Source organism: Panthera onca, chromosome A1 (genome assembly GCF_046562875.1).
Source record: "Panthera onca isolate mPanOnc1 chromosome A1, mPanOnc1 haplotype 2, whole genome shotgun sequence".
Lineage (NCBI taxonomy): Eukaryota > Metazoa > Chordata > Mammalia > Carnivora > Felidae > Panthera > Panthera onca.
This window is the reverse complement of record NC_138339.1, coordinates 239,784,870-239,799,596: the sequence shown is the minus strand read 5'-3', so window position 1 is coordinate 239,799,596 and position 14,727 is coordinate 239,784,870. Positions and strand designations below refer to the sequence as shown.

At 39.0% G+C, this 14,727-nt stretch overlaps 1 protein-coding gene and 1 pseudogene across 1 annotated transcript in view; both read right to left on the bottom strand.

The window, feature by feature from the left end:
* The window catches only part of PSPC1 (paraspeckle component 1), a 73,168-nt gene that overhangs the window by 25,080 nt on the left and 33,361 nt on the right, over positions 1-14,727 (bottom strand). Inside the window, exons 5-6 of the mRNA XM_060637597.3 lie at positions 13,564-13,648; positions 7-112 (exon numbers count right to left, since the gene is read on the bottom strand). Of these exons, the coding sequence (XP_060493580.3) occupies positions 7-112; positions 13,564-13,648 (191 nt within the window). The remainder of the gene's footprint in view (positions 1-6; positions 113-13,563; positions 13,649-14,727) is intronic.
* On the bottom strand, positions 123-10,459 carry LOC132682448 (G protein pathway suppressor 2 pseudogene; annotated as a pseudogene).

Genomic DNA, 14,727 nt, shown 5'->3' with positions numbered 1-14,727 from the left:
ACTTACATTCTCCATATAGTTTGGCTTAAAGCCCTCTTGCTGTCGCCTGAGTTCCTCCTGTTCTCTGTGTCGGATCATTTCTTCCTCACGGCGACGGTGCTCTTCCTCATGTCTGAAAGATTTTTAAATAAAAATTGCAACATGTAAGCCATTACCAGGAATTGTATTTCATGTAAAACAAAACCATTTATAAGTAACTTTAGGCAAAATCTGTGAATAATGATTGACTTACTAGATTTACCTTCCTTCTTCTAGTTTGCTCTAAGCCTTAATTAATCAACTAACCCAAAGAAATAAAAGTACCTAGGGTAAATCAAAAAACAGAGTAACAACATGTAACTAAGTTAGTTATGTGCTTATGGTCAAGAAATCAGGAGTCCAAAAGCTCAAACATGTACTCTCTTACTGTATATAAAGAGAAAGGGTGGGATCTATCACTGGCATAAAGGCACTCAGAACCAATCCCAATCTAAGCCACTGCAAAGAACAAAACTGCCTAGTCAAAAAATCTATCGTGTCTAAGGAATCCTTAACAAACTCTCTCTCCATTTTATCAACCCCCTGAAGAAAACCTCTAGGACAGGTGTGAGGTTACCATCTGTTTTTGTACATCAAGTTGTAAAAGACAATCATGTACTTAATGTCTACAGCTACCACTGGGTCAGAGCAGTGCTGAGTAGTTGAGACAGAAACCATATGACCTGCAAAGCCTAAAATATTTACCATTTAGTCCTTAGCCGTTTTCCAAGAAAAAGTTTGCCAACCTCAGTCCCAGAGGTATATTTAAGCATGTGAGAGAAAAAAATATTGAACTATAATATGTGTGCACAATTACTAGTAAATCAGCAATTACTTATGATTACAAGAAAAAAACCTACAAAATAACACTGAAGTTAACAGGCTCACATTATATTGGCTTTTATGTCAATGCAAATTCAAGTGTATATGCCTCCACCCAAAAACTAAAAAATAATTTAAATAGTGAAGACTATATAATACTGATGTCCTCTCCTTAAGTCACATTTTCTAAATTGCTCATTTAAGTACCTTATTACACTAAGTGTAACAATCAAATCTCAAGATACTCTGTTGTTTGCTGTATAATGCTTCCTCCCCTAAACACAACTCCATGAACTAAAAGAAATGATATATCCCACAGACAGCACAAAAACCACTGGTTGAAGAATTTGTGTCAGACCACAGGTTAGTAACAAGACAATGTTTCTAAGAAATTTTAAGCAAAATCTAGACTATTTTGAGATTTTTGTCTAAGTCTCCAATATACATTTCCATTGTAAATTCAGTATTCAAGTAAAATGGTTAATCCACTTCTTGGACGTTAACACACTCATAAATTTTACTATAAAGGAAACACTTTCATATTCACATAGCTGAAAATATATGCAGGTACAGGTAAAAATTTCCTATTCAATAGGGCGCTTGGGTGGCTCAGTCAGTTAAGTGTCTGACTTCAGCTCAGGTCGTGATTTCATAGTTTGTGAACCTTGTGTTGGGCTCTGTGCTGACAGCTCGGAGCCTGGAGCCTGCTTTGGAGGAGAGTCTTCCTCTCTTTCCGCCTCAGCACTGCTTGCTCTCTGTCTCCCAAAAGTAAACATTAAAAAAAAAAAATTTTTTTTAATTTCCTATTCAAAAACTCTAATACGTATGTTTTGAAATTCAGTTTTCCTGATTTCGAAAAGGGTTCATGCACGGTTATTATATAACTAGTAAGATCTGGGACAGAACCCAATAATCAACCACACTGGCATTTCCCCAGTAAGATGAACATTCATTTTGGTGAAAATAGTAAAGGTCTGATACGACCACAGACCTAAATACATGTCAGGTTTTGTCATCAAATAGGCTCTTATCAGATCCTGCCACAAAATGATACATTTTGGTTTTCAAAGTTCTTTGGTCTTCAGAATTGCAACAAAGACCTTGTTCAGGGATAATTTGTAAGATGTAATAGAATTTTAAATGTGCAAGTCCATTTCCAGTAAACTAAAAAGAAATATCTGCACAAATGTGCAAGGATGTAGGTACAGATACACACTGTACAGATATACACTGTGGCATTAATTAAAAGGAAAAGGTTGAAGACACAATCAACTATAAACGGGAAACAAGGATGGCCCATTGATGCCAAGGAACACACAACAACTGTTACAAAGGCAGATTTGCATTTACTGACACAAAACAAAGTCTAAGGTAAAGCTGCCAGAAAAAAAGCAAGTAAAAAAACAGCATCCGTATTACTGCTTCTAAAAATTATTTGTGTGAGAACAGAAGAAGGTAGAAAAAGTTTGTCACAGTGGGAATACTCTAGAGAACAGGACCATTAACTCTTTTATTTCATACATGTAATGTATCATTGAGTTTTGGGTTTTTTTTTAATTTTTTTTTCTGAGAGACAGAGAGAGACGGAGTGCAAGCAGAGGAGGGGCAGAGAGAGAGAGGGAGAATCCGAAGCAGGCTCCAGGCTCCGAGCTGTCAGCGGGGCTCAAATCCACGAACCGCGAGATCATGACCTGAGCTGAAGTCAGATGCTTGACCGACTGAGCCACCCAGGTGCCTCTGCCATAACATTTTAAAATTAAAACAAAATAAAGTATTTTAAACAAAATCTGTAATGTACTTCTGTCATTATTAAAGCAGGGTTTTTTTCCTGATATAATGTAAGAATAGATTTATAAACCAGGAGGAAAAATAAGGTAAAAAGGCATAATCACTTTAAACGGTTATTTTTCCCTTCTTTTCCTTTGTCTATAAATTCGAGAAGTTCTACTTAATTTTGAAATAAGTTCTGATACCACACCGGTAATTCCAAAATCTGAACATACGGACAATATTCAGAAATATTCCCTATTGTACATACGTTTGCTTTTAATTTTTTCTATTCCACAAGACGCTTTAATGAGTATCTTTACATGTACATTTAATGTCTCTTCAAGTGAAGGATAACTTCCTAGGTTACATTTACAAATGGAACTAATAAGTAAAAAAGGTGTGGCAAATTTTAACATCCTTCATGTTACACTTAATTGCAAAGTGATAAAACTTCAATTTTACAATTTAATTTGAACCCACTAATTATTCTCAGGCCTCACATATTTTTGTAGGGCTTTGAAAAATAGAAAGGATCTAGAAACTAAACGATGATATAAATAATGGATAAAAGTGTCCTGCTATTCTTTGTTCCTTTTTATTAGCACATGCCCTCCACACATATTGCAGGGCTAAGTAAGATCTTTGTGTTGAAATGACAGAAAAAAGGAAAACAGGTGGATGGATAGATGAGTGAGCAGAAGGGTGGTAAGAGAAGGAATGAAGAAATAAAAGAATAAATGCACTACTGAAGTGGTCAAGTCACAGTCTGAATAAGCTCATCAACACCTTGTCCTAGTCTTCCTTCTTCACTGCCACGGTCTCTGAAGAATTAAGTGACCCGTGAGAAACTTAATAATTTATTTGTAGCACTAAAAGGAAACCAGAAAATTGTATACCCTGGATAAATTATTTAATTTCTCTCAAAACATACTTTCTTATGCCATTCTGTCAATCTTCTAACTAAAGTGAAACAAAAAAGCAGAGTCCAAATTATCTGGCTTATTAATAATTAAAGCTGTCTTGTATGGTAGGAACCTCAGTCAGATGTATTTCTTCAGTTTAAGTGCCATAATTTTATTTGCTTTCCCTTGAAAGTACAGAAGATTTTTGACAATTATTAGTGAAAGTTCCAAGACACATTGTCCCCTTTCCTTTATACATGCTGCAAAACTGCTCAATTTTCAGACAACTTGCTCACATTTTTATTTTTTTTAATAGTGTTTATTTTTGAAAGACAGAGACAGAGTGCAAGTGAAGGAGGAGCAGAGACAGAGGGAGACACAGAATCCGAAGCAGGCTCCAGGCTCTGAGCTGTCAGCACAGAGCCCAATGTGGGGTTCGAACCCACAGATCGCAAGATCATGACCTGAGGCGAAGTCAGATGTTTAACGACTGAGCCACCCAGGCGCCCCTCTTTTTGTTTTTTTTGTTTGTTTGTTTGTTTTTTAAGAATTATTTTAAGGGCACACAAGAGATGGGGGGGCGGGGAGGAAGGGAAGGAGAGAGAGAGGATACCTCAAGCATGCCCCCACCCAGCATGGAGCCCCATCTAGACCCTGGGACCATAACCTGAGCCGAAACCAAGAGTTGGACTGAGTTACCTAGGCACCCCTGTTCACATTTCTTAAATCAAGATTCTTACAGATAATTTCAAAAGAAACTTCCTAGTCAAAATATAAAAAAAAGCCTTTCTAGTTGGCAGACATAGGGTTAAGATTGTTAACAGATTTATCCCTGCCTGTATCTGCTACAATACAGCTAAGTATCAAGACTACCCATAAGATCATCACATGTTGAATTACTCTTGCTGATAGTACACAGCTATCTGAATTTCAAATTGAATCTGATATACTCCAGCATAATAAATAAAATTAATGAGAGGCGACTGGCTGGCTCAGTCAGAAGAACATACAAGTCTTGACCTCAGGGTTGTGGATTCAAGCCTCACAATGGGTGCATACTGCTAAAATAATAAACTTAAAAAATATGTAAGATTAATGAAAAAACATTCAATTACAAATTACCACATACACAGAACACTCATCACATCAAGCAACCAACATTTCACCTAATGTGCAAATAGGTACCCTTTTAAAAATTACTACGTACTCCATAGTTTCTGCACTTCACTTTAATAATCTGATCACTCCAACTATCCGCCTCCCTATGCTTCTCTAAATTCCAAAGAGGCAAAACTCGTACTTGTGTCTTTTACTCCCAAGTATATCCCTAATACTTATGATCCTTTTTTTTTTTTTTACTTATTTCTAATTTCAAATTAGAACAAAAAAGTTAACAAAACTTAACAAAAAAGTTGCAGAAACAGTACAGAATGTCTATCCCTCATGCAGCATCCCCTAATATTAACATCTTAACGCAAACATAGTACAACTATTAAAAGTAGAAATTAACATTAGTATATTACAATTAAACTACAGATTTTATTCAGATTTCACCAGTTTCCGTATTAATGCCCTTCTTCTGTTCTAGGATTCTTTCTAGAATCCATTACATTGTATTTAACTATTCTCTTTAGTCTACTTCACTTTCAGTCTTTCTTGGTCTTTCATCAACTTGGCATTTTTTTTCTTTTCCAGTGCCATGTAGGTTTCACTGCCCGGGCCTGGGACAGACAAGGGATCCTCACCCATGGCAGGGTGAGGAGGGGATGGAGATGAGGTTGATAATAAAATATGGTTTGTGGTAGAATCACGGGTTCTGTCTTTGCTGAAAAAGACCCAAGGGCCTGGTTAGCTGGTAACTGCAAAGTCTAATTTTTCTGTGGACTGCACATGCAGGTGCAGCAGGAAGCTTTTCCTGCTGGTTACACCTGCAGGAAGCAGCTGGGAGGTACGGAGTCCAAAAGCTGGATGCATGGGGCACAGGGAGGAATAAGTCAGAGAAGCCAGTCTGTTAGCTACCATGTTCCACCTGCTTTTGTAAGTACAGGGCACCACCAGGCTGGAAGCTATCTGGGTGGGCTGAAAATGACCAGGCACAGCATAGGGCTGTAACTGTGGCTGAGACAGGTACTGCACTTCAGTAAATGCTGAAGGTGCTGAGCTGTTGACTAGGACTACAGGCCAGCATCTTGGGTCCATAGTGAGATGGGGGATGAGCAGTCTCATGGACGCTCACGGACTGCCTCGGGATTGCCTATGCTCTGGGCCATTATTATTGCCTCTGCAAAAACAGCTGCTGAACCCATGTAGTGCTGGGTTGTAAGCACTTGGGAGTCTGCATCTCTGTTTGACTTTATCAGCTGCCAAAAGGATGCCAGGGTGATTCTGTGCTCCAAGGCTCGTCCCCCGCTACGTGCTGAAGAGGTGAGATCCTGTATAAACAGTCACTCTGCTGGTATGCAGGTGATGTCGGAGTGGTCAGGTCGTCTGCTTTTTCTCCTCCATTTTTCTTCACGTAAAACTTTTCTTGGGCTGTAGGAAAAGCTACTGCCTCTTCCTGTAGGGCCACAAGCTTCTCCTGCAACTTCAGGATGTGTTCTGTGGTTCCATCTACTTTTTCTTCCTTCTCTCCTGCTCTTCCTTCAACCTGTTTCATCATCTTACACACCTCTCCTTCCTACTGCAAACCACACTCCTGGCTCCATCATGATGCGCTAGTACAATGCCCAGGCCATGGTACTAGAATCCTTGGGGCATTCCAGGAATGCAGAAATGGGATTGCTGGGGGCACCTGGGCCGTGGGAGCCTTGCTCTGTCACTGACTGCCAGACCTTGTACTGGACATGTGGGGCAGAAGGTCCTCAGGGGGTACCATGCCCAGCTGAGGCAAAAGCCCACCTATGTGCTGCCATGGTCAGGTGCGCAGCACTTGCCTCCCTGCCCTGCCAGCCTGGCAGCCAGAGGTCTACCATGTGCACAGGCCAGGGTCTCTAGCCTGAGCACTCAGCACACCTTCTTCCCCACCAGCCTCAAGGTGAATCTGACACTTCAAAAAAAAAAAAAAAAAACTGATTATTTTGTACAATGTCCTTCAAGCTGGGCTCATGTTATATGCCCTCATGAAAATGTCCAATGCTAGAAATGTTTGGCAAAAAGAAACAAAAACAAAAAACAAAAAAACGCAAAAAAATGACAATGTATCCTTCTGAGTATATCGTATCAAGGAGTACCTGGTGTCAATGTCTCATTACAGGTGACATGAACCTTAATGTTTGCTGCTTCTCTGCTTTAAATTTACTATTTTTCCATTAGTACGTAATACAAAAGAGAAACATAAACTGCGTTTCTCAAGTTTGGGCATAAATTTGAAACACCCATCAATAAATCTTGTTTGTAACAATTATTACTACATGGCATGCCCACTGATTTTCTCTCTCATTCCTTCCATACTGATTGTTGTTCTATTGTAAGGGAAAGCTGTCCATTGTCTGCCATTTATTTATTCATTCAATTGTTTACTTTTATCAGCATGAGCTTCTGGATATCTAATTTATTCTGCAGTTTAAAATGTAGTATTATCAGGGCTCCTGGGTGGCTCAGTTGGTGGAGCATCTGACCTCAGCTCAGGTCATGATCTCCCAGTTTGGCAGTTCAAGCCCCGCATCAGGCTCACTACTCAGTGCACTCTGGATCCTCTGTCCCTCTCTCTTGGCCCCTCCCCTACTGCACTTTCTCAAAAATAAATAAAATATTTAAAAAAAAAAAAAGTTCTATAAGAAAAATAAATTAATAAAATAAAATCTAATACTACCATTTTTTATTTTGTTGTTGAAATTTTTCCAAGTTTGGCCATTTAGGAGCACCTTCATTGTGGCTCCTATGTATTTTCAACGTGTCTCATCTTTTATGAATATAGGTCTACTGCATTGTATTGGGTTTTGCTTTACTGCACATACAGTATTTTTTTATACAATTTTTTTTTCTTTTTTTACAAACTAAGGGTGTGGCAACTCTGTAGGCTATTGGTGCCACTGTTCCAAAAGCACTTGTTCACTTTGTGTCTTTGTGTCATATTTTGGTAGGTAATTATCAAAATATTTCATTACTATATTTGTAAGGCTGATGTGTGATGATTTTTTTTTTTTTAACGTTTATTTATTTTTGAGAGAGAGAGAGACAGAGCATGAACGGGGGAGGGGCAGAGACAGAGGGAGACACAGAACTGGAAGCAGGCTCCAGGCTCTGAGCCATCAGCCCAGAGCCTGACGCAGGGCTCGAACTCACGGACGGTGAGATCGTGACCTGAGCTGAAGTCAGACGCTTAACCGACTGAGCCACCCAGGCGCCCCATGATGTGTGATGATTTCTGATGTTGCTTACTACTGTAATTGTTGTGAGGCACCACAAACCACACCCACATCCGGACAGTAAACATGATCAATAAACACTGTATAATCTAACTGCTCCATCAACGAGCCATTCCCTCCTTTCTCTCCCCTCTCTTCTCTCTCTTTCTCCTTGGGCCTCCCTACTCCTTGAGACACAACAATATTGAAATTAGGCCAATGCCTAATCCTAGAATGGTATTTAAGTATTAAAGTGAAAGGAAGAGTTGCATGTCTCTTATTTTAAATCAAAAGCTAGAAATGATTAAGCTTCATGAGGAAGGCATGGTGAAAGCCAAGAGAGACCAAAAGCTAGGCTACTTGCACCAAACAGTTAGCAAAGTTGCGAATACAAAAGAAAAGTTCTTCAAAGAAATAAATCAAAAAGTGCTACTCCACCGGCACCTGGGTGGCTCAGCTGGCTGAGCGTCTGACTCTTGGTTTCGGCTCAGGTCATGAACTCATGGCTTCATGGGTTCAAGCTCCACACTGGGTTGTGCAGTGACAGTGTGGAGCCAGCTTGGTAGTCTCTTTCCACCTCTCTCTCTGCCCCTCCCCAAATCGTGCTATCTATCTCTTAAAGAAGCAAACAAAAAAGTGTTACTCCAGTGAACACAGGAATGATAAGAAAACAAAATAGCCTTGTTGCTGGAATGGAGGACTTTAAGTACATTACATAGAAGATCAAACCAGCCACAAGGTTCCCTATAGACTTAATCCAGAACAAGGCCCTAATGCTATTCAATTCTACGCAGGTTGAAAAAGGTGAAGAAACTACAGGAAAAAAATTTATGAAGCTAGCAGAGATGTAGAAGCTGCCATCAAGTTATCCAGAAGATGTAGCTTAGATAATTAATGAAGGTGGCTACACCAAACAACAGATTTTCAATGTAGACAAAATAGGCTTATACTGAAAGAAGATGCGATCTAGGACTATCATGGCTATAGAAGGCTGTCTGTCTTGTTAGGGGCTAAGGCAGCTGGTGACCTGAAGGTGAAGCCAATGCTCACTGACCATTCTGAAAATTCTAGGGCCCTTAAGAATTATGCTCAACCTACTGTTCTATGCATTGCCCAACAAAGCCTGGATGATAGCACATCTTTTTATAATGTGGTTTACTGAGTATTTTAAGCCCACTGCTGAGATCTTCTGCTCAGGAAAAAAAAAAAAAAAAAAAAAAGAGTCCTTTCAAAATATTGCTGCTCACTGACAATGCAACTAGTCACCCAAGAGCTCTGGTGGCAATATACAATGACTTTGATGTTTTCATGCCTGCTAACAACGTCCATTCTACAGCCCACAGACCAAGGAGCAATTCTGACTTTTAAGTCTTATTTTTTTAAAAATACATTTCACGGGGCGCCTGCGTGGTTCAGTCGGTTAAGCGTCCGACTTCGGCTCAGGTCATGATCTCGCGGTCCGTGAGTTCGAGCCCCGCGTCGGGCTCTGTGTTGACAGCTCAGAGCCTGGAGCCTGTTTCAGAATCTGTGTCTCCCTCTCTCTCACCCTCCCCTGTTCATGCTCTGTCTCTCTCTGTCTCAAAAATAAATAAACGCTAAAAAAAAATTTTTTTTTTTTTTTTAAATACATTTCACAAAGCCAGAGCTGCCCTAGACAGTGATTCTTCTGATGGATCTGGGCAAAGTAAAATGAAAAACTTCTAGAAAGGATTTCACCATTCTAGGTGCCACTAAGAACATCTGTGCTTCAAAGGAAGAGGTCTATCAACATTAACAGGAGTTTGAAGAAGTTGACTCCAACCCAACCCTCATGGATGACTTTGAGTTGAGGGGCTCAAGACATCAGTGGAGGAAGTAAATGCAGATGTGGTGGAAAGAGCAAACGAACTAGAATTACAATTGAAGCCTGAAGTTGTGATTGAATTGCTGCAGTCCCATGACCAAACTTTAACAAATGAGAAGCTGCTTCTATGGATATGCAAAGAAATTAGTTTCTTGAGATGGGATCTACTACTAGTGAAGATGCTGTGAAAATTGTTGAATTGACAACAAAGAACTTAGCATATTACATAAATGAAGCTGATAAAGCATCAGCAGGGTTTGTAAGGATTGGCTCCAATTTGAAGTAAGTTCTACTGTGGGTAAAATGCTATCAAATAGTATCGCATACGACAGAGAAATCATTTGTGAAGAGTCAAAAAAATTGCCACAGCCTCCCCAACCTTCAGCAAGCCCCTCATCAGTTAGTAGTCATCAACAGCAAGAAAAGATGTTACACCAACAAAAAGATTACAATTCACTGAAAGCTCAATGATGGTTAGCACTTTTTTTTTTTTCATTTTTTTAAGTTTATTTATTTATTTTGGGGCACCTGGGTGGCTGAGTCAGTTAAGCATCTGACTTTGGCTCAGGTCATGATCTCGCAGTTTGTGAATTCAAGCCCTGTTTCACGCTCTCTGCTGACAGCTCAGAGCCTGGAGCCTGCTTCAGATTCTGTGTCTCCCCCTCTCTCTGTCCCTCCCCTGCTCATGCTCACTCTCTCAATAATAAATAAATGTTAAAAAAAAAAATTCTTTTTAAGTTTATTTATTTTAAGAGAGAGCAAGCACAAGTTGGGGGGGGGGGGGGGAGGGAGGGTGGGCAGGGAGCGAGGGAGAGAAAGAATTCCAAGCAGGCTCCGTGCCATCAGCACAAAGCCCAGGGTGAGGCTCAAACCCGTGAAACGTGAGATCATGACCTGAGCCGAAATGAGGAGTCAGGCGCTTAACAGACTGAGCCCCACAGGCATCCTCCACTTTTTTTTATCAATAAAGTGTTTTTTCATTAAGGTGTGTACATTTTTTTAGACATAACGCTCTTGGCACACTTTATACACTTTGTACAGTGTATAGTGTAAATGTTAACTTTTATATGTACTGAGAAACCAAAAAATTAATCTGATACCTTTTATTGCAATATTCACTTTACTCCAGTGGTCTGATACCAAACTTGCAGTATCTCAGAGGTACAACTGTACTTTCTTATTCCCTGGCACAACATTCCAGGATCATCTCACACCTTCCAGTCCAGTAATCAACCACTTCTCCACAAAGCCTTGGTTCCATTTATTACAGAATGGTGTTTAGAAACTAAAATCTGGGCACGATGTGTGTTAACCACTTCTAGGTGGACAAGGATTATGAAATACATGTATGTATGTGAACCCACACATACACACACACATCTATATTTCTGTCTAAATTAAATACACTGAGTTCATACCAATACCTCTGATCCCAATTCAACACCCCAGGATTCATTTTAGTAGCCTTTCTCTTTCTCCAACAAGGAGAAAACCTGCATTTGATTATCTATATTTGTTCATCTGTTTACTCAAAAAAAAATACATATACATTCTTTCCATTAAAGACCTAATCAGGGGAGCCGGGTTGCTCAGTCGGTTAAGCGTCCAACTCTTGATTTCAGCTCAGGTCAGATCTCACGGTTCATGGGTTCAAGCCCCATGTCAGGTTCTGCACTGATAGCATGGAGCCTGCTTGGGATTCTCTCTCCTCTCTCTGCCCCTCCCCTGCTCTCTCTCTCAAAATAAATAAACAATTAAAAAAATTAAAAAGTCGTCTCAGAACTGCTAGCTCATATCCCTGTGAGAAACACATTAACTAGATTAAAATTTTGATGTACTGTTTTTCTTGCCATTGGCTTATACTGTCCAGTCAAGACAGTGTTTTCCAAAGTTATTTAGGGTCCTTATTTCCTTCCCCAGCCCCTTTCAGAGTGATAATGTTATTCACTTGCAATACAACTATGTTCTTTTGTTTTAAGATTTTATTTTTAAGCAATCTCTACACCCAATGTGGGGCTCGAACTTATAACCCTGAGATCGAGAACTGCATGCTCCACCAACTAAGCCAGGCCCCCATTTGTTTTTCTTTTTATGCCCTTTTATGGGTTCTCCGACACTGGTTATTTTTTTAGCAGATGAAGGGTAGAGTACTAATTCTAAAAGTCTAGCTGTCAAGTATAAATATCAGGGAAAGATGGAGTCATAGTTTTATGTATGGGAGGGAAGGTTTCCTTTTCTTGTAAAAGTAGAAGAGACTAACATATTTACATAAAAAGAAGCAACAAGGAAGAAGTTGGCAAAAGGTCCCTTGTGTAAGGAAAACATGCAGGCCGTTTTATACAATAGTGGTTCTCAAGCTTTATGATGCATTAGAATCACCTGGAAGATTTTTAAGCACAGTTGGCTGGTCTCCACCCCTACCATTTCTGATTCACCAGTTGGGAGATGTGGAGGCTTGAAAACAGAATGCTGGGCACCTGGGTGGCTCAGGAGGTGGAGCGTCTGACTTTTGGTTTCAGCTCGGGTCAAGATCTCTCGGTTTGTGGGATCAAGCCCCACGTTGGGCTCTGTGCTGACGGAGCAGAGCCTGCTTAGCATTCTCTCTCTCTCTCTCTCTCTCTCTCTCTCTCTCTCTCTCCCTTCCCCTCCCTCCCTCTGCCACTCCCTCACTCCTTCTCTCTCGAAATAAATAACCATTAAAAAAAAAATGCGAATGCTACCTGTCAAAATACCATAATTTCAGAATAAGTAGGTTAGAGTGAAATCAGAGTAGTTCCAAGACAGAAACATATATACATTGTTTTAATCAAGCACAAAGTTAGAAAAAATACATTAAAATATACTGAATACTATCTATCTCCAGACCATACTTGACATTTATTCAAGGTTTTCACCTTGTCTTTTATTTTTTATTTCCCATGATCACCTTACTTTCTACCACAAGCACTTACTACCTTTATAACACTTAAAAAACCAAACTTCAAGTGTGCTTAATGTATCATAGCTTTGAGGGGCACCTGGGTGGCTCGGTAGGTTAAGCGTCCGACTTCAGCTCAGGTCATGATCTCACAGTTCGTGAGTTCTAGCCCCATGTCAGGCTCTGTACTGACAACTCAGAGCCTGGAGCCTGCTTCAAATTCTGTGTCTCCCTCTCTCTCTGCCCCTCCCCTGCTCGCACTCTCTCTCTCAAAAAATAAACATTAAAAAAGAAAAAATTTTTTAAATATATCATAGCTTTGTTTATAACATTTCCTAATTACTATGATTTTCAACAACTCTTAAAAGTAACATTTATCTCATTATATTTCACAATTAAATATTTCTGGTATAAGAAAAGCTGTTAATTTTTATTTATACATCTTAGATCAACCAGTCTCCCAAACATCCTTATTTAACCTAAAATATTTTAAGTTGACCATCACAGTTGTCTATCGTGTAGTGAGATTTTTAAATGCCCATACCCCTTTTTAATCATGTATCCCACTTCCATAAATCTTTAAGCAAATTATCAGAAGCCCAAAACAAGAAAAACTAAAACTAAGAGCAGTTAATATATAGCCATCTCTAGAAAAAAATGATCCAGGAAATCATAACACATTCTTACAAATTATATGAAGCACCTAAGTCCCTTATGTACATTCACAGTGAATGCAAAGTGTCCATAACCAGCTAAGAAAAAAAAGGAAACATAAGAATAACAGAGAACTATGCTAGTTTATAGTCAAAATGGAAAATTTTGTTACTTTTCTGTATTTTCCAACTTGTACAATTTGTTTATAATAGGCAGTAGGAAATTTTATCAATAACACACACAACAAAAACTGGGTATGTTCACATATGTATTATGGTGATGTTCTTTTACCTCAGTTGTATTTGCTTCCGTTTTTGCAACTCTTGGTTTCTGAGTTCTTCCAATCGTCTGAGTTCTTCTTGACGCCTCATTAGATCTATAAAATAAACCACACATTAATATTTCTACCTTCTCTTTCTGTATTTTTAAATCAATAAACATATTACTGACAATATATTTAGTAACTTATTCATATTCACACACCTAGCTTCTCTTTTGTCTGTTATACCATCTTATAATGAAAGATTATATAAGCTGTATAATCAAATTACTATCTTTTCTGGACCTGTTTGTTTCTTCATAGGTATGAAAATAATAAAATTCATCCTTATGTTAATAAATTAAAATGGGTAGTAATTGTTTTAACATAAAGCCTAGAACATACTAAAAATGGAATAAATGGCAGACATATTTTCATGTACACTCGTAAACACATTAAAATTTTTTTCAGCAGTGAATATAAAGCACAAAAAGATGCTTTGGGAGACATGAACAGAGGACACATAAGACCAGAACACACAAACAGAATAAAGAGAGAAGATGCTGCTTAAAACCAAAAGAATATCCCTCCCAAAATACAATTAGTGTTAAGATTCCTCCTATGCAAAGTCAATTTCTTATAAAAACAAGCAATGAGAGAATTCTTTCTTATAAAGGGAATAAAGGCTGAATTCTGATATTAACAAGATCATTTTAATTTTAAACAAGATGAGCATTCCTGCTGTCATGAATCTTTGCTATATCAAGAACAGGGGTTCCAGAGTAGTACAAGATGAGAAAAAGTACATTTGTTTTACCCAAGTGCTAAAGAATCTTTGTTAATATCTTACCAAATTATTTTTTTTAATTTTTTTTTCAACGTTTTTTATTTATTTTTGGGACAGAGAGAGACAGAGCATGAACGGGGGAGGGGCAGAGAGAGAGGGAGACACAGAATCGGAAACAGGCTCCAGGCTCCGAGCCATCAGCCCAGAGCCTGACGCGGGGCTCGAACTCACGGACCGCGAGATCGTGACCTGGCTGAAGTCGGATGCTTAACCAACTGCGCCACCCAGGCGCCCCAGTATCTTACCAAATTATTATGTGTGCATACACACATGGATCAAAAAATATTAAGATACTCTGCATAGCACAATTACTGGTTGCTTTTATTTCCCTTTTCCCTTATCATGTTAT